Source organism: Pleurodeles waltl, chromosome 2_1 (assembly GCF_031143425.1).
Source record: "Pleurodeles waltl isolate 20211129_DDA chromosome 2_1, aPleWal1.hap1.20221129, whole genome shotgun sequence".
NCBI classification, from domain to species: domain Eukaryota; kingdom Metazoa; phylum Chordata; class Amphibia; order Caudata; family Salamandridae; genus Pleurodeles; species Pleurodeles waltl.
Window position 1 is genome coordinate 517261994 of NC_090438.1, and position 20353 is coordinate 517282346.

General features: G+C 45.3%; 1 protein-coding gene across 9 annotated transcripts in view; it reads right to left on the minus strand.

Annotated features, from left to right (window-relative positions):
• Positions 1-20353, minus strand: part of ENOX2 (ecto-NOX disulfide-thiol exchanger 2) — a 1066406-nt gene that overhangs the window by 284477 nt on the left and 761576 nt on the right. For 5 of the 9 annotated variants that reach the window (XM_069214117.1, XM_069214108.1, XM_069214133.1 and 2 more), the window contains one exon: positions 14023-14154. The exons of the other annotated variants lie outside the window; for them this stretch is intronic. In XM_069214117.1, the coding sequence (XP_069070218.1) occupies positions 14023-14154 (132 nt within the window). The remainder of the gene's footprint in view (positions 1-14022; positions 14155-20353) is intronic. 9 annotated transcript variants of the gene reach the window in all.

Genomic DNA, 20353 nt, shown 5'->3' on the forward strand with positions numbered 1-20353 from the left:
CACCAGGAGCTATGGTGTAACGAACTCAATCACAGAAATAGACTAAAACTTCAAATGACAGGTATGGAACACTCACACAAATGACACCACACATTCCACATAACTCACAATATTCTGCACAGGATACCACAATAGCCTGTGCTTCTGCCTAATTTTCCAATTTCAAGTATACAGAGATAGGTCTGAATGTTACCAGAGCCAAAAATAAAGTACACTGGATGCAGGTAGACCTCTGCCTTTTCCATGTTAAGGTCGGGAAATGGGAAGAAGATTCTCTGAAGCACATCATACTTGAAATACTGCAAATACAGTGAGAAAAGATGCAAAACTGGACAAGCTAAATACAACCAACATGAAGCTGGAGACGAGGGCTAACAAGCTGGAAGGCTGTTCTAGACAGCAACAAATTAGATCCCGGAAACCTGCTTTAGAGGTGAATAATATCAGACATTTGAACACCAGGAAGATTAGCGACAGAGATATAGCAAGAGCTAGTAAAACGTTGGAGAATCATAAGAGGGCTATCTACCTCCATATCCTCAGGTTTCTGGGAAAGCTGGGGGAGAAGCAATATGGGTAAACAGGAAGATTCCAGCTGGACATTGTGGACAACTGATCAATTCTGAGAGTATGAGTTCTCAAGGAGGGTAATTATCATTCAGGGCAGGAATAAGCAGGTCCATGATCACATCCTGCGCAGGGTGAGAAAGTGAAGGTCCCATACAATGCCTCACAGATTGTGCTCTACCTAGATGTGGCTGAATTTAATTCAAGCATTCCATCCACCACTTTTTAGTATTCTTCATTGTGATGCACTAAGAGCAACAAATATGCCCAAACGTGGGTCCTGCATTCATGGCCCAACTAGAACCAAGGTGAACCCAACTAAATATACCCAAATTGCTCAAAACCAGTAGTGGGTTGCACGCGTTAGGGTTCAGAGAGGAGCTGGCTTGGTGGAAGTACACATACTGCACAGCACTGTATCCTTCATTTACTGTACCACTCAGAGGCACACACACCCAAGCACATACATTTACCATGCATGCACTGAACATTCACAGGCAAACATACACCCAGTACATGCATTTGATATACACACACACACACACTGCACAGCACTGTATCCTACATGTACTGTACCACTCACAGACACATTTACACCCAGCACATGCATTTACCCTGCATGTTCAGCACAACACTACATCCTTTATATATTGTACCACTCAAAGGCACACATACCTCCAGCACAAGCATTTACAATGCATACACTGCCCAATGCTACATTAGCCCTGTAGTTATTGCTGGAGGATTGAAGGGAGGGTCATGTGGGTGCCATTTTGGGGTCAGGTGGCTCCAATCCCTTAGCATGCAATTCAGCAACCGAAAATCTTGAAAGTAGACTTGCCAGGCACACATACACCCAATGCAGATACACCACTCATGATCTCAGATACAGGCTAAGGGATGAGTTAAGCACACAGCAGCAGAAACTTTGAATGAGTGAGCTTGTAGGCCTCACTCTAGTGACCTGTCATTCTTGCTGATCACTAAGTGGTATGCTGCCACCACCACGCTCATGCTGCTTAATTCCTAGTAAATGCAAAAAGTACATATGATGGACAGAATGCTGAACAAATGAAACATTCAGCCTCAGTCACGGATCTGGGCCTAAATTATCATTTTTTTGCTTGCTATGCCATTACAATTTGGAACCAGCCATATTCAAATCAGTCTTGACCCTGCTCGCATGGGAACAGTCCAGTCCGAACTGCCAGGCCAGGTCCTCCCTCATCCTTCATCTGTTCTTTTTGCTAATTTCTGGTAAAGGCAGTAGCCTTTCACCACTAGGAAGGTAGCAATTTGGACACTCTACCCGGTTTACAAGACTGCAATCCGTGAACAGACCCTTGCCATAGTGAACATGCATGATCTATGCTTGACTAAGACAACAGAAATCAATATTAGGGATCCAGACATCAGTACATTTGGGACACTCAGGGCAGGAGTGCACCTCCATTATCATGCAGTGGACTTTTCCATTACAACACATTCCATTACTTTTTTTGTATTCTTCATACTCAGATATAAGCAGCCCCATATAGAAAAGACTAAAACAACTGAAAGCAGTGAAGGAGTTATTGGCCTTTGCAGCAAAGGAAGGGACCCTGTTCCCCATTAAAATGAGTGATTGTGCAGTGCCAGTGTAGCTTATAGGTTGCAGAAGAAGCTAGTTGCCAGCTGAGGGAGTAGCAAACATGTGGCACTCAATATAGAGCTGAACGGGAGCATGATGGGTCTTTCCAATCATGCTTCTTGGAAGAGTGTTTTGGGGCGGGGTGCAAGTTGTAGTCATAGGACTCTGTAAAAAACTGTCAAATATTGAGTGAGCCTTGAGTTTCTTTTTTGTGTGACTTCTGACACTGGTGGTGACAGATAATTCGAGAACTATAGCTAAGGCGACATTGATAGAGTCTGGGGAAAGTTATATTGGATTAAAAAACGAGAACACTTCTCACAAGACCTGAATGTCAATGCTGAGACTTATTCACCTTCTTTGCTTAATACTAGTAGTTGTATGGGCAGGGGGGGTTTCCCCAACATTTGTGCTCAGTTACTTGATTAAAGGTCAGTACAGATGAATTCAGAAAGCTCGGACCTGAATTCTGCACTGACAAAATGGATTCACATGTAATGACGATTTCAATAAATCTCCATTAATTTAATAGAAATTTGTATTCCTTTTTTGATAACATGCTCCAGAACAGAGAAATAAAAACGTTGCAATTACCTTCAATGCATGTCAGATGTAAGCACTGTACTTAAATACAATATTTACTATAGTCCAATAATTTATTTAGTAAATATTGCATGGTACAAATATAAGCAAAGTTGTGTGTAAAGGTTCCTCTATAAATATGTGTGTATACATGAATAATTGTTTTTACTCTCAAACCTTTCTCTGATGTACACCGACCGAGGCAGTTCAATAATTACTTTAGAACTGAAACCAGCATGCTAATCTATATATGCCCTTGAGGCAGCTGCATAAACTGTCTGGAAAACAATAATGAGATAATCTAAGGCAGTGATTCCCAACCTGTGGTCCGGGGACACCTAGCGGTCCGCAAAGCCTCCTTAAGGGGTCTGCGACTGCTAAGAAAATCAATAATATTAACAATTTAGGTCCCCCGCTTTCAGGGGGGGGGTTCCCGGATTCCAATAATGATTCAGCGGGGTCCCCAGGGCCAGTAATGATAAAATCGGGTTCCACAGAAGTCAAAAGGTTGGGAACCACTGATCTAAGGTGATAAAATCCACATCAACTACCCTGCTACTTAGAACCATTGCCCCGTGTATACCCTCCGTCTCTTTATGTGAGCAAGGCAGAATACAAACAAAATGCTGGTGTTTTAAATTTAAAGTGTTTTAAAATATACAAAAAGGTGCCCAACCGGCCAGAAATAATGGAGGAATAAAGCACATGTTTCCCAAAAGTTCTCCAACCCTAGGATCTGAAGTTATTGCCATAAAAAAGTATTGAGGGTTAAAACTCGAACAGAGCAACAGTGTATCCGGTCAAATGTTGATGCCCTCAAGAAAATCAATAGAAGATTCAAATCCTACTGAGAAACAAACTGAAGGTGAGAAACCAAATAAAGTGATCCTTTTAGAACAGGAGCCATCAGTGTTAATGGAAACGAGGAAAACTAATAAGTAATACCCATGAAGGCAGACAGGGTAGCCACTGCCAGACTGCTGTACTAAAGACAACACAAATCTCATGAATTAAAGGAGCTGAGGTCTTTCAACCCACACAACTGAATGAGCTTCTTCCAACACCCTAGATGAATGGATTTGGATGCGGGCTTCCTGGCCACCAACTTGATGTCTGCAACTTCATCAGAAAGGCAAAGGCACTCTAGCTGGCACTACTTAATCTCCACAAATGTAGAGTTTGGGGGCCTGGGTGCAAAAGCTGATCTTCCTGTTGCAAGACCAGGTCATCTTTATGCAGAAATGCATACAACAGACCCTGAGACCAGTTAAACCCAAAGCGTCCAAGGAAAGCATTCAACAGGTTTATGGCACGAAATGGAGGACTCTGTGTTCAGGAAAATAATGGAAATCCCATTATGGAGAAGACCACCTAAATCATAACAGGGTGTAACTTCCACACCTTATCGTTCAGTAATAGATAACCCAGGGCGTGAGCTAAAAGAGCTGTTTTCAGAAAGATTCCCAATTGCTGCATCCATTGCTGCAGGTGAATCGCCTCCCAACATAGAGTCAAGACCCCATTCTGATATGTCTACTGTAATTAGTGGACCGCAGTGGTGGTGTTTGACAAAATCTGAATATTACTCCCTGCAATGGAAAGAAGAAATACCTTCACTGCAAGATGGGCCATGCAAGCATGAGCAAAGTTGTGCACATTCAGATTACCCAGATGCACAGCCCAGTGAAGGGGTGTCTCTGACTACAGCAGCCTTAGGAGAGCTGAAAGGATGACCCACAGCACTGGTGGGTGGAGCAGATCATTGGGAACTGGAGACATGACCGTGAGCTGTGAGACTCTCCTGATGCTGGAACCACACTTGTCTCAAGCAGCATGAAAGAAAACCATTTACCATCTGGTATTTGGCAAACAACAGGAATTTAAGCAGAGGCAAAAACTACAGAACTGGCATCTAGGACTGTGTGGCTGAAACCTTAGCATCATCGCGTGAATGCCCACAACCCAGAACCACCCTTAATAAATTCACTCTCTAAGTAGGAGGGAGATTAGACAATTGAGTGCTGATGGTAAAGCCCAATTGTGATAGAGAGTTATTGCCTGCTGAAGCAATGGGGGACTCCACATTCACTAGTCAGTTATCAAGTATGGAAATACATGGACTCGACTGTCACAGTGAAGAGGACATCACAATCTGTACATGTGGAGCCCTGGAAGTCTGAACTGAGTGTGCTCGGATCCCAGTATGATCCTTCGGTATCGCCTGTGGGTGGGAATAATTGGAACATGAAAACAGGTGTCTTGGAGTTCAAGGGACACTCGCCAATACCTTGCAGTCAGACTTTGCTCAGAGACAACATCTTGAACTTGTCCTGCCAAATAAAGAAGGTTAGAAGATGGAGATCCAAGAAGGTCTGTGACCCAAACTCATCTTGGGGACTAATAAAAAAAGGAATAAAATTCCATGCCCCTCTTTTCCAGGGGTAACACTGCTTTAGCCCCTTTGTGAAGCAGGGCAAGGACTTCCACCTCCAAAATTGAGTCATGCCTGAGAGCAACCCTGTTGGAACAATAGTGGTACAGAAGGTGGGACAAAAAGTGCAAGACATGGTCCATGTGGAACAGCTGAATCACCTACAGACCGGAGGTGAGCCTATCCTAATATACAGAAAAGTGGGAGATGCCCAGCATAAGATGACGGGCAGGTAGATCAGAAAGATTCAGATGCAGTGGACAAAGCGGAGGATGGGATAGACTATGAGCCGACCACCGGACTGCCAGTACGATGGTGGTGAGATAGCTGCCAAGCCGGTAGTCTCCCCACCCCGGTATCATGAGTTCCCTACTGAGCTGGCCAGCGCAGACCGTGCAGCGGCATTGGCTTCATCTCTCAGGGAGAACCAAGGCCAATGCTGCTGCTTTGTCTGCGCCAGCAGCACACACAGAATGCGCACTGTCTGCAGTGGAAGACAATGCGCATTCCGAGTGTGGTGACAGGAGGACCCTGCACTGTCCATGACATGATCATGGGAAGTACTGGGCCGCCCTGTGGCCTCGTTCCTGCCTTTCCGCCAGCCTTTTCATGGCAGAGACCCCGTCATGAAAAGGCTGGCGGAAAGGCAAGTTGTGATCAGCACAGTGGCGCTGACATCGGCACCACTGTGCTGGATCACGAGTTGCACCCGTGCCAACCCATTGCGATCCATGATCCTGGTCGTGGCGGTGGTCTCCTGGCAGTCCAACTACCAGGATCATAATCTGGTGGTGGGACCGCTGCTGCGAGTACGAGGTCTTAAGACCACCGTACTCGTAATTAGGCCCTATATCTGTTACTGCTGATGGTGTTCCTTAGATCCATCCCTTCCCCAAAATGAGAACTATATCAGCTGGGATGCCTGGACTAGCTGAGAAGATTGCCTCTCCTGGGGTGGTTGTGCCCTGGAACAGCCTCAATACCTTCTATATTGTTAGTGGAATTGTCTTACTTGAGAGGATAGGCCTAGCACGCAAGCAGTAGCTCTGCTGTTTTTTCAAGTGCTTCAAGGAGGAGTCAGCCCTTTCTCGAAGTAGCGGTTCATTATTGAAGGGCATGTCCATGAGTGTGACTTGGACATCTCTGGGGAAACGAGTAGAAAGCATGCCCGCACAGCAGGACAACTGTGCCTATGGTATACGAATAAACCAGGCCAAACCTCAAGGTCTGCTTGAACACATACAAGCCATGATTGACAAGATCAGTAAATGTTTTTTCCATGTGGTCTAGCAAGCTGATGACTGTCCATTTCGTCAATGCCCACAAGGCAACTAAGAAGGCAGATGACATTTGCAGTGAGGCAAGCCCTGCTACCAGAATAACAAGTTACTTACCTTTGGTAACACATTATCTGGTAGAGACTCCATCTAGCTGCAGATTCCTTACCTTAGAATTTCCAGGCGTCAGCTTGGAATCCAAACCTTTTTCTGAGCAATACCCTTGTGCACCGTCAGGTGGCGTCATTCGGATCCACGTGGCATCATCAGTGTTGTTGGAGCAGTCCGTGACATCACAGTCGCCTATAAAGCACCACCCAGGCGCGCGTACTTCAGTTCCTTTCCCACTAACTTCCACGCCAGAAGCGCAGAGCCATGGAAAGAACTAACAGCTTGTCTGTACAAAAACTAGGGACCTGAAAGAGGCAATCCCTGACCCTATTAGACGTGAGCGCAGAGGCATGGGTGGGTGTAAGGACTCTGCAGCTCAAGAGAGTCTCTACCTGATAATGTATTACCAAAGGTAAGTAACTTGTTCTTCTACGGACCTGAATGTCTAGGCAGTAGTGTCTTGCGAACATGTGGAATGATGCCCACGTTGCTGCATGGCAGATATCCAAGACTCAAACACCTCCTGCTAGCGCAGTAGTAGCAGCCTTACCCCTGGTGGAATGAGCCCTCAGGAGGCTGCTTCTTAGCCAGTGCATAGCAGATCTTAATGCAGAGAATGACCCAGCATGAAATGGTTAGTTTCTGCACTGCCCAACCCTTCTTTGCTCCTACGTACCCAACAGAGTTGGTCATCCACTCAGAACTTTTTTGTGCTGTCAAGGTAGAACGACAATGCTCTTTTTGGGTCCTGCCGGTGGGGTCACTCTTCTTTAGAGGGATGCGGTGGAGCAAAGAAGGTGGGCAGGGTGATGTTTTGACCCAGGTGAAATGGGGTGACCACCTTGGGGAGGAAAGGGGCATGAAGTCCGAGTATCACCTTGTCCGGAAACATGGTGAGATACGGCGGCTTAGATGAGAGAGCCTGCATGTCTCTCACCCTCCTGGCAGATGTTATTGCCTCTAAGAAGGCTGCATTTGATGGTTAGCATCCTGAGGGGGACAGTTATGATTGGGCTCAAGGGGGTGCACATGAGAGATGTGAGAACTAGATTTAAGTCCCACTGAGGCATAACAAAGGGCGTAGGGGGAAACATATGTACAAGCCCTTTTGAGAAATCTATGTACAATAGGTGATTTGAATAATGAAGGCTGATAAGGCTGCCAAAGGAACACCAATAAGACAAAAGATAGCCTTTGAGAGTGCCCAAGGCAGAACCCTGCTGAGCAAAGGATAAGATAAAGAGAAGAATGTCAGAGAGAGAAGGAGGATCAATAGATCCTTCTGTACAATAATTTACAAGACGATTCCACTGGCAGGCGTATACAGTCTTAGTGGAGGGACGCCTAGCAGCTAGAATAACATTTACAGACTTTGAGAGGAAGGTCGAAGGCTGTCAACTGTCGCCGCTCAATCTCCACGCACAGAGGCGCAGAGTTGACAGGTTCGGGTGGAGAACCTTCCCCTGCTGCGACAGAAGCTCTTTTTGAAGGGGCAGCTTGATTGGAGGATCGATGCTCATTTTCAGAAGCTCAGGATACCAAACTCTCCGTGCCTAGTCTGGAGCCACGAGGATTACTTGGGCCAAGTCGTTCTTGATTTTCTTGAGAACTCTAGGCAGAAGTGGTATGAGTAGAAAGGTGTACAGGAGGCCTGAACTCCACTCGCAACGAAAAGTGTCGCTGAGTGAGTGCTTCCTTGGAAACTCCAACTTGCAATACTGCTGACATTGCGAGTTCTCTGCAGAGGCAAACAGATCTAACCAATGCTCTCCCCTCTGCTGAAAGAGTCCTTGTGCCATCAACGGCTGAGTTTGTCTGCCCTGGTGTTCAGAGAACCTGTCAGGTGTTGAACTACCAGGGTTATGCCCTGCTGTTTCAGCCATGTCCAGAGATGAAGGGCCTCTTGACAAAGGGTCCATGACAACGAAGGGCCTCTTGACAAAGGGTCCACGATCCCACACCGCCCTGTTTGTTGCAGTACTACACTGCGGTGTTGTTGTCTGTGAACACATGCACCATCTTCCCTTTTACAATAGGAAGCAATGCTTTCAATGCCAGTCGGTTCACCTGCAGCTCCTGTAAGTTGATATGGAGTCCAGATTCCACTGGAGACCAGAGGCCACTGATCTCCACCTCTCCCAGATGGCTGCCCCATCCCAGAAGTGACGCATCTGTTCCTACTGTGAGATCTGGTTGGTGAAGGGAGAGGCGTCTGCCTCTGACCCAATTGCAGTTCACTGCCACAATGGCAGATCTTTTGCAGTTCCCTCCGAGATCTGAACCGTGTCAGTGAGATTCCCCTGATGGTGTGCCCATTGGAACTTCAAGTCCCACTGCAGAGCCCTCATATGTCACCTAGCATATTTGACTAACAGGATGTAGGAGGCCATGAGACCCAACAGCCTCAGAGTATGCCTCATCGAAATCCAGGATAGAGGGCAAAACATCAGAATCATAACCTGAATATCCTGGAATCACTGCTTGGGAGGATAAGTCAGAAACTGCACTGTGTCCAGAACAGCTCTGTCGAAAGGGAGCATCTGAGAGGGAGTCAGGTGTGACTTTGGCACGTTTATAGTGAACCCAAGCAAATGCAGGTGGTTCACCGTTGTCAGAAGGTGGGTGACGACAGCCTGGGGCAAAGAAGCCTTCAACAGCCAGTCGTCGAGGTAAGGGAAAACTGAAACCCCTAACCTGAGGAGATGAGCTGTTACCACTGCCATCACTTTGGTGAACACCCGAGGGGCACTGGTGAGACCGGAAGGGAGCACAGTAAACTGCTCGTGGCCCACCTTGAACCGCAAGTAACGCCTGTGTGCAGGCAGGATGGGGATGTGAAAATACACATCCTGCAAGTCCAACGCTACCATCCAGTCTCACCGAAATCCAGGGCAGAGAAGACCTAAGCCAGAGTGAACAATCTGAATTTCTCCTTTTTGAGTAAGAGATTGACATCCAGCAAATCTAGAATAGGTCGAAGACCCCTGTTCTTTTTGGGTATCAGAAAGTAGCGGGAATAACAACCACTGCCAACATCTGACATCGGGACCCTTTCTACGGCTCCCTTGGCGAAGAGAGTTGGTACTTCCTCGCGGAGCAAGACTATGTGATCCTCCATCAGCCGTTCTTTTAACGGAGGCATAGAGGGAGGGAAAGACTGGAAGGGGAGGAAATAGCTCTTATGGATGATCTGCAAGACCCATTTGTCCAATGTTATGGATCGCCAGTGAGGGAAATGAAATGTAATCCTCCCTCCAACTGGTCGCATATGGTCTTGCAGACTCACACTAGGAGGACTTGGGCGCTGTGTAGGAGGGGGGGCTGGGTGGTGGATGACTTCTGGCCAGACTCCCTGGGTCTGAAGGTATCACAATCTCGTCCCCGCACAGGATGTTGACCTGACGGAGGATGTTGGCTGGTCTCTGGATGGCATGGTACCCCACCCCTTCCTAAGACTCGAATGGGGCGAAAGACAGACTGTTGGCGAGGAGTTGCTGCGAGACCCAAGAACTTGGCCGTAGCCCGGGAGTCCTTGAAGAGCTCCAGCGCAGAGTCTGCCTTTTCACCAAATAGGTGGGATCCACTGAAGGGCATGTCCCTAAGGTTTGCCTGGACATCCCCCGAAAGCCAGATGTACGAAGCCAGGCGTGGCGACGAAAGGCCACTGTCGACGAAATCGCTCTCCCCAGCGAGTCAGTCGTGTCCAAACCACATCTGATAGTAAGTAAACTTGGCTGCATCTCTCCTGTCTTTGCTTGTGAGAGAGTGTCCCGCACACCCTCCAAGACATGAGGCAGCACCTGTGCCACTTTATCCCCTAAAGTAAGGGAAACAAAGGCCCAATAGGCATGAGGTGTTTACTGACCTCAATACCAGGCTGGAGGAAGAAAAAATCTTTTTTCCAAGCTGGACCAGCCTCTTGGATTCCCTATCCGGGGGAGTGGAAGGGAAAGCACTATGAGAAAAGGAGGCTTGGGCTACCAAGCTCTTCAGGGTGGGGTGTTGTGTGAGGAAGGTAGGATCACCTGGAGCTGGGGGATGGCAGCAGCCAACTGTTCTATTTACAGGAGCCCCTGTGCTGGGTTTGGACCATGTCCCCAGCACCACATCTGTGAGAGCGTCATTAAAGAGTAACATTGGTTCCGCTGTGAAAACCCCCAGCTGAATCACATCAGTCAGGAGGTTAGTCCTGGCCGTCACTGTAGGCAGATCTAGGTCCAGAACCTCAGCTTCCCTACACATTACCATAGCATGTGAAGCTCCCTCCTCCGTAGCAACAGTAGGAGGTGACAGCATGCCAGTATCTGGAGAGGTGTCCAGTCCACTGGGCTCTCCAAACTCCTCATGATAGTCCAGGTGCTCCAATAAGACTCTCTCCAAATCATCGGATATAAGGATGGGGCTTGCGCCACTGGTGGGTTCCTGTGGCGCCAGGAGTGTCGACGTCAGAAGCGATGCCGGAGGAGGCCAACTCTCTGTACTCGACGTTGTTCTGGATCCTATATCGGAGCCAAGAGACCCCATTGGTCCCCGAAGGCGCAAGGCCTCATAAAACTAAGTTGAGAAGGGGCCGCTCCGACTCCCAGAAAGGGGAGGAGGCTTGAAGTCAGCTCGGGCAATGGCTCAGCTGAAGTGTGCCTGGAACGTCGACGTTCCTGGCTTGCCTCGTCCTCCGACAGGCGAGGTGAAGTCAAAGTCCGCTTGGACGTCTTCTTCTTGTGCCCAGAGGACCTCAAGAGGGATGAAGAGAACTTGGATTCCTGGAACGGTCCCGCGACCTCCTCCTCGACCAGGACAGTGACATCCGAGGAGTCACGCCAGCTGATGTCAACTGCCCGGCTGCCATGAGCTTCAGTACCGCTCCCTTAAAGCTTTTGGAGCCATGGCCCAGCAGTCGGAACACGACTGAGTTGTAATCTCGGTCTACACACCAAAGACATAACTTATGGGGGTCCGTCACCGACATGGTGCAGTGGCAGGCGCCACAAGGCTTGAACCCTGTCTTCTTAGATGTCATCCTTCACACAGACAACAAAAATCTTCAATAAAAAGTTGAAAAAAAGGCCTCTAAAAAAAAAAAAAAAAGGCAAGAGGGTACATCGATTCCGGATCTGCGCTTTAATCAGTGCAGAAAGAAAAGAACTGACATACATGTGCCTGGGTGGTGCCTAACAGGAGACCGTGACGTCAAAGACGGCTACAATGATGCGGACGACACCACGCGGATTCAAACAATACCATCCAACGGCGCGCTCAAGGGTATTGCTCAGCAAAACATCTGGATTCCAATCTGACGCATGGAAATTCTAAGGTAAGGAATCTGCAGCCAGAAGTCTATCAGATGAGAAGATTTTTCAGCCTACTGAAGCAAGTTATCAAGCTATTCAGAGAAGCTATAGGAAAATCATACACGTTCAAATTAAAGGATAACATTTGGACTACCAGACTTACAGGATGGAGAGAGGTTAAAAAATGGTTGGGGGGGGGGGGGGGGGGAGGGGAGGTGGTCACCCAGAGTAGACTTATGACATCAGGCTATCTGTCGACTGATGAGCCTGAAAAGCATTTTACCCATGCAGCCATGACAGGATATAAGAAGGATGTAAGAAGCACTGATTCACTGGAAACAAGGCCTCTGACACAGAGCAGGAGGAGGGTGGGAAGATCTCAGTCAAAACCTCTTCAGAGGACAAGGTTATTTCCAGAGCTATAGGTGCTTTTCATACCACAGCTGCAAATGGGTAAACAAGCAAGGCCAGAGGGGTGAAGGATGTTTCCTTCTTGTGAAGTGACCAGACCACTTGCATTTGTTAAGCCCAAATATATGCCAGCATTAATATTATGGTCGGGAAGGAGGCTATCAGCCTCCACATCGTCTATGCAGCCACAGTCTTTATCCAGCATAGCAAAGGCATCAGAGTCAGAGCGCAACAGCTCCACTACCCAGGCAGAGAAAATCTGTGAAGTTTTCCTTAACTTTCTCTCTAGAAATATAACAAATATCTTCCTACATCAATGACTTTGAGAGCTATGTCTGCATCAGCGACAAAGGAGGCTTTGATCAAAGAGCAGAGGATGCCTTGGCAGGCATAACTTCTTGGATCCCAGGGTCAGAGCCTATGGAGGAAAAGAATGGAGGTCAAGGCTGTTGCAGTTGGCAAGTCCACAGGAACATGCTCTTCATTGTGGAAAGGCCCAGAGGTTATAGGAGTCACCCTGGACAGTTTCAGCCCACCCAGTCTGAAGGCCTGAACCTGCGCAGGGTTGGATGCTTGACCTTTTAGTGTTGTGATCTTATCTGATCTTGAGTGCACATTGGGGAACAGCAGTGAAACTTTCCTTGAGGAAGAAGATGACTTCTACATCTCTTGCCATTTTTTGTGGTTTTGTATGGTAAGATCCCTTAGGAGATTGTTCCTTGACAGGTAACTTATCTGACAGTGAAGAGAAAACTTTGGCACGTCCCTGTGTTTCCGCAAATGGTACCACAGAACATGAAAAACGCAGGAAAAAGGATATTAGCTGGGTCATGTATTTCAAGTCTGACCACTATGAACAGGAGTGCAAGTTTCCTCATTGATGTAAGGAGCTATACTTGGAGAAGGAGATATGATTGTGAAGGCAAGACGTTACCTTTCTGGGAGAAATGAGTGGGAAGAAGGATGGAGGACTCAAGGCAGCCTGAAAAGGACTATGAAAAGTCCAAACATTTCTCATACGTGTTATTTTATATGGCAACATTTTATTTCTAAAAAGGGCATTAGTAGTGGGGCACTGAAAAATGCTACTGAACCTTTTAAAGCTGCAGATGATTGAGTAATGCATTGACTATGAATGTGACTATGTTTTATAGCACATTTCATGAATAGTTCCTTATATTTCATTTACCCTCTGTATCATTGATATTGTTTAGTATTAACCACTTCTCAAGCTTCCTAAATCCAAGCGTAAAAGGTATATGAATTGATGAACATTAAGACATCTTGGGCTGGCAAAAGCATCCTTTAAATGACCATTGCCATTAGATTTGCCTATGAATCGCAGCTTTTGCTTCAAATCATTGTAGACAAAAAATGGGTGTTTCTAATTCTTAAGTATATATGCATACCAAAGATTCTACCTAGATGTCAAGATGAAACGTCTCAATATAGTGTCAGAGGAGAACTGAGCAGTGCACAGCAGATCATTGGAAATACATCTTTTCTAGAGAACATCAGAGTAAACAGCTTCTCCCATTTTCTGCTTTTAGTCATTAAACAATGGTTTGTCCACCCCTTGAAGCATAAAAGGGCAATAATATACATCATTCCTAAAATGATTAGGCTCCCCTGAAAATCATATTTAACCAATTGTTATTAATAACCGCAAGTAAGCATCATCAAGTCAAAATATATGCTGGAAAATTCAGAAATAAGTTTGTTTACCTTCTGTTCTCTGCAGGAAACTGTGGGGATTCATCCAGTTTTCAACCACAATGTACTCTTGGAGCTGTGTCTGTGACATCAGCGTCCCATCAGAAAAAACAGAGCGTGCGCTGCTTGTTTGGGCATCAGCAGCTGCACAAAGGAAATCTTAGTTTACTGAAACATAAAATATTTAATACAACTTTCATGGTATTTTAAATTTGACTTGTGGGCCTGCCATTTTCAGGGTATTCGTGGGGGGGCAAGACTGGATACAGAACTGTAGCTGAACAGGGAATACAGACTTCTACTTTTTGTTTTAATGGTGCAGTGGTGGCATTTTTCAGTAGGCAAAAAATACTGTGCCGCAGTTAATACGTTCAGGTTTTTCACAATTTCCAGTACTCGAAGGTTAATACAACATGCTGACATTAAAACGGTTTTTGTTTATTTTATTCTGACACTAAATCACAGGACTCCAACCAGATTAATGAATGGTCAGACATTATCACATAAAAAATTATTTTGAAAGATATATTTTGCAAACACTATTTGGTGCACTTGGTCCTAATTCCAGTGTTATTCTCATTTAAAACATATTTTTGAAGACAAAAAAGACCAAGACTTCCCAGATTTTTTTTTCACTACAATCCATCCAGGAGCCATTTGAACTCCTGCCAATGAAGGACTGGTCAATACCATACAATCCCTCAGATCTTCATTGTATGGCACAACCATACTGGTCATCTCTCTTATCAAATCTCTCTCCTCAAAAGCAATTGCTCTTTCTACCTGGACAGACGTCTACTACTGCACCAGCATGTTCCCTTTTGCGAAGCAGCACAAATCCTCCCTCTGATCAAAATAAGCCTTATAGACTTAGATGATCTGGTGAGTTACTGTCCCAGTATCAATTCTGGATGTTTGATGCAATGTACTTTCTAATGGTGGGAACCATTCTCTGTAAAGTACTGGGCAATCAATTATTCTATCTGTGCATGAATCACCCCATCCCTCAATTCTTCAGTGGACAGGTGCCATGCAGAGTGGTGCTCACAATGACAAAGTGACCATTAGTGGATTGGGATGTGATCCAAGAGTGTGAGCCGCAGATATTCAGCCTGAATTAATTTAAGAACTATGTCCGATGAGCAGTGTGGCTAGATAGCTGTGCAGTGCATGGGAACCAAGTCCATACTTTTGAACATTATGCATAGGAATCTCTAATCTATCCTATCAAAAGCTATTTGTTAGCCCTGACAGCATTTGGGTGATCTTCCTCCAACGTTTTACCTGCCTCCCTCCATTTTCCAACCTCGCTTTTGCTGGTTTTATGACTCTGTGCACTTTAATACTGCTAAGCAGTGCTAAAGTGCTTGTGCTCTCTCCTCTTAAACATAGTAACATTGGCTCATACCCTATTGGTACATTTAATTTACTCATAAGTCCTTAGTAAAGTGCACTATATTTGACCAGGGCCTGTAAATCACATTCAACTAGTGGGCTTGCAGCACTGATTGTGCCTCCCATCTAAGTAGCCCCTTAACCATGTCTCAAGCCTGCATTGGAGAGCCTGTGTGTGCGGTTTTAAACTGCCATGATGACTTGGCAAGTTAAACCTTTTGCCAGGCCTAACCCTTCCCTTTTTATACATTTAAGTAACCCCTAAAATAGGCTCTATATGACCCATAGGGCAGGGAGGAAAGTATGTAAAAGGCAGGACATGTACTTTTAAGCTTTAAATAACGCAGTCCTCAAAATGGCACTTTTAGAAAGTTGCCATTTTCTTAGTTTAGCCATTTTTGCCTACTGTCTGTCTCCAATACATGTCTGGGGAGGAGTGTCAGCTGGACCTGTGCATTCCCTACAGACAGTCACACACAAAGGGAGCGTAGGTTTGACTGATAGGCCATCAACATCCTGATGGGCCAGCTTGGACAGGATGGGAGAGAGGGGCTGACACACCTGAATGGTCAGTGTCCTGCACTGGCATGCACCCTTGTAGTGAGTCTGGAGCCAGAGCAGGAAGGAAGGACCTCTGTGCACTTCAAATACCCTTCTATGAAGTCACAACCACTTAAAAAGCACAACTGGGTATAAGTACTGGACCTCAGACACAACTACCTCACTACTCTTCTGGACATGCGGATACTCTACTAAGAAGGACTGCTGTGCTGCTACAAGGGCTGCCATTCTGCTGGACTCCTGATTTGTTGAGCTGACCTGCTGCCCTCTTGGCTGGGAGTGAGAAGGATTGGACCTAAATCTCTACAACCCAGAACACAGAATGACTCCAAGGGTCAACTGACTGGTCTCCTGTTTTCTGAAGTCTCAGGGACACACAAGACTTCGACTGAACTTTGTTTGCTGCAAGGATTGCCCTGCCCAGTGGTGCCAACCCAGTGTCGTGGAGAAAATCGAACCACCTTGTTTGCTCCGTTGCTCGACACTGATGCATCGTTTCGGCTGCACCTCGCATCTTTGACAACGCATCCTGGATGAAGGCACTTTTGTTCAGCGGGCCCAAGGGGGGCCCTATATGCAGCCTGAACTTTTGACTTTGTCCCAATCAGGAAATGTCCATATATCCCATTTAAGCGCTTATGGCTTCTAAGCGCTATTTTACTTTTGTTCTTTAAAAAAATCATCTCAACTTCTACTTATTGAGGCTTTGTTGTTTTGGTCTTGTTTTATTTATTAAATTAAGCTCTATTTACCTAACCTGGTGTGGATTTTTTGTGTGTGGTATATTCACTGTTTTACTGTTTGTGGTGTTGCACAAATAATGTACACATTGCCTCTTAAGTTAAGCCTGACTATTAAGTGCCAAAGTAAAGATGGGTGAGCACAGTTCAATCTAGGGTGTGTTTGTGACTTACCCTGACTACAATTGTGGTTCCTACTTGGATAGGGTGGATACCTCTCCAACCAGAAACGCAATTTCTAACACCATTCCTGAGTCAAGCAAGAGAAGGATCAAAGTGGACTTTACTTTGCGTTGCTACTTCTGCAAGATACAACTCAAAGTGTATATTATCTGTCTTTAATAATGCCTGATTGGTCCACATGAATTAACCTTGGACATACGTTTTCAAGGCTAGTTGCAAATACTTTTGCATATAATGTAGAATGCATATTGAGGAGGGAAATGAGTCAATAGGAGCGGCAGGGTTTTTTCCTGGTGTGAGAAGCAAAACTGTCTCTGATTCCATTACTGTTTCTATCTCTTCTTGAAAGGTCAAAAAAGTCATGAATACCTTTGACAGGAGTTTGCTGAGAATGTCTTTAAATGTTTTGGAAAAAGAAACTGTGAATCCACCTGGTGTGGGGCTTTGTTAAAGAGTAGGTGTTTGATTACGTCTGACTTTCCCTGAGGTAATTAGTTCTTCTAACTGATCTTATGTTTTTTTTTTAAATCAAGTTGTGGGTTATTTATGTCCTCCAGGTACTCAACTTATTTGTTGTCATATATTGCTTCTAAGCAGTATAAATGAGCAAAGAAGTTGAAAAACTCCCCAACTACATCTGTGCTGGCATTTAAAATGTTTCCTTCTTCATTCCTTGGGCATTTGATGGTATTGCAAGTTTGCTACATTCTCAGTTTATGAGCTAGAAGCCAGTAAGCTTTTCATCCTCTCTCATGGTACAGCTGCTTAGTTCCAAGCGTTTGTCTAGCTCTTACACCTGTCAAAATCCCTTCCAACTCCCCTCTAGTTTGAACTAATTCGGTATATTTATCATGTGAACCCCTTCTTAGAAGATACTATCCAGTATATAGCTTTGAGTTGAATGAGAAAGAGGTAAATTTTAGATGAGGCCATAACTATCTTTGAGTAAAAAGTGTAGTGCATGTCATTATTATGGTGAACCATCCAGGCTTCTATGAGAAATAAATCTTCTATTCACTTTACCAAGGAAGGGGGGGGGTGCATATTAGTTCTCATGCCACACCCTGTGCAGTATTTATGTTGGTTCAAGTAGAGTGTTAAGTCCCCACTGCTCCCCTCAGCAACTGATGATCCGCAAATTTTGATATGCAAGGGAATAAATCAGCATAGAATTGCACTTTACTATCATCGGAGCAAAGATGCATGCCAAAGTCACGCACCAATCCTCAACTGTATCACTGACCAATAATATTTCTCCTTTCCTTGCCCCTAAATTTTTCATTTTTTTCATGAAATTTCCTATTCAAATAATACGGACACTCCCCTTTGTCTCAGAGTAAGCTGAGAACTAAAATTGCAGTGAGTATGATAGAGATTTTAGCCTGTGCATCTTCTGACAGAAGGTGTGTTTCCTTTAACTATGCTTCCCCCACTTTCTTTGAAGTCATGTTTTTTGATATGTTGTTATATGATTTTGCAATGCTTTTTTTCCCCCAAACGTTTGTGCATCCTTCTAGGTCTTTTATTTATAATTTACCTGGAATAAATTCATCTCGCATAAAGTGCCTTCTTATGTGTCAAATATGCTTACTTTTATCATAAAGCCGTTTGTAAATGAATATTCAGTGTTACATGTGAACATGCTTAAATGTTTTCAAATAATTGAAATTGTTTGCCCTTTAGGTTAGGTCTGAAACAATATTCCTGTGGAATATTGGGTGGCCTTTTTTGTCAACACATTTAAAGAACATGTGGAAGAATGCAAATTGCAGATTCACAGTATGCAATCAACATCACTGCCAAGACTAGAGCAATAGTGACCATTTGAAAGGTCTCTACCAGGAGAAACAGATACTACTCAGTCCTAAAGCCCTTAGTGTCCTCGGGGACAAAGTACACGGAGTTCAAACCCAAGACCGTATCTCTTCAGAACCTGCTAATCGGAATATAGGAGCTGCGCAGAGCCATGCTACCAGAGGTGCACAAGGGGTGATGGGGAAGAGACTTCCAGCGCATTGAAGGAGGCCGCAGAGTGGGAGGGAAAAGCCGGCCCGCATTGGGGGATCGGATTACTCAGCTACCTAAGGCATGGACAGAATATGGTGTGTCTGTATCCTTGCGGCCAGAGTCCCAGTGGTGCAGCCGCCTGGCAGAGGAGTGGGCCCTGAAGTTGGGAAAGAGCACTAGGCACCTGCTGTCCTCGAGGTGCACCACAGTAGCTGTTATTAGGCCTGTGCCGTTCGTGCCCCTGGGGACGCTTTTTTATTTGCCTCGAGCCCAATGGATCTTTGCAGTTGCTGTGATTACTGCAGAGGAGCAAGCAAAGAGGGTAGAAGACAGCACTCTCAGCTCAGACCTAGGATATGGAGTAAGGAGCAAGAAGCAGCAAGAATAATATTGTAAGGTTCCACTAGAGCCCTCATCACCTCTATCTTCGCCCACTCTGAAGGAGTTGGGTGAGTGTTGTGGTCTAGGGCTTTGGGCATTGCAAAGGCTCATACTGTCTGTACTCCCTCATAGATAATTTGTGGACTGACTCTCTGGTAAATTATTTATTACTTAATAAGCTTTAAAGTTCTGTAGAGTGCATGGACTGTGAAGACGGTGCTAAGACAGTTGTTAGTGTGGTGCACAAGTGCTACCTGTGTAAATAGCCCGGTTGCCGTGACCTTTACAATAACAGAAGGAGTAATAAGGAGAATTCCGAAATTACCATGCATAAATTAAGGTCTAATAAGACCCATCCAGACAATAAAGTGAAGGGAAAAGGCAACCCTTCTAAACAAGGAAAGAGCGATCCTGTTGGGAACCAACAAATTAATGGTACAGAAATGGGTTTAACTTATGCACCCCCAAAAGACAGGGGGCCCAAGTCTTTGTAATCGGAACAAATAAGGGAGTTTTACCAAAACATTTCTATGCAGCAAAAGATAGTAATGCAAGACAACAAACCCTCAATCTAATAAGTCTGTGAATACAAGTAGTGAGCTTGGGGTCCAGAAAAGTGTGGACCTAGCAGGGTCATTTGGCATATATGAAGGCTCCCTGGTCCCAAGACTATCCTCTTTGCCTTATGTACAAGAGAGAATTATGGAGACCTTGTTAAATTCAAACTCTAGACCGAGAGCACAGACTCGGTAGTGCTGGGGTTGTCAGAAAGTCTAGTAGATAAGGATTTATGTCAGGACAAGCAGAGCAAGGCAGACGTTACTCTACCATTGTTACTGAATGTAGGTGAAAATATAAACCAAATAACTTCCTCTGCCCCACTGGATGTAATCCTGCTTCTGCAAGGGACCCTAAACGGTATATTGGAAGGCCTAGTTGTCATAAATAAATATCAGCAGTTCCACATCTGTATAAAATCGGAATTACAAAAAGTTAATATTTGCCTGCCTACTCCATGAGGCTGCTAAATAAATCTCCGGAGGCTACCGTGCCGTTATCCAAGAAACAGGTTAAAA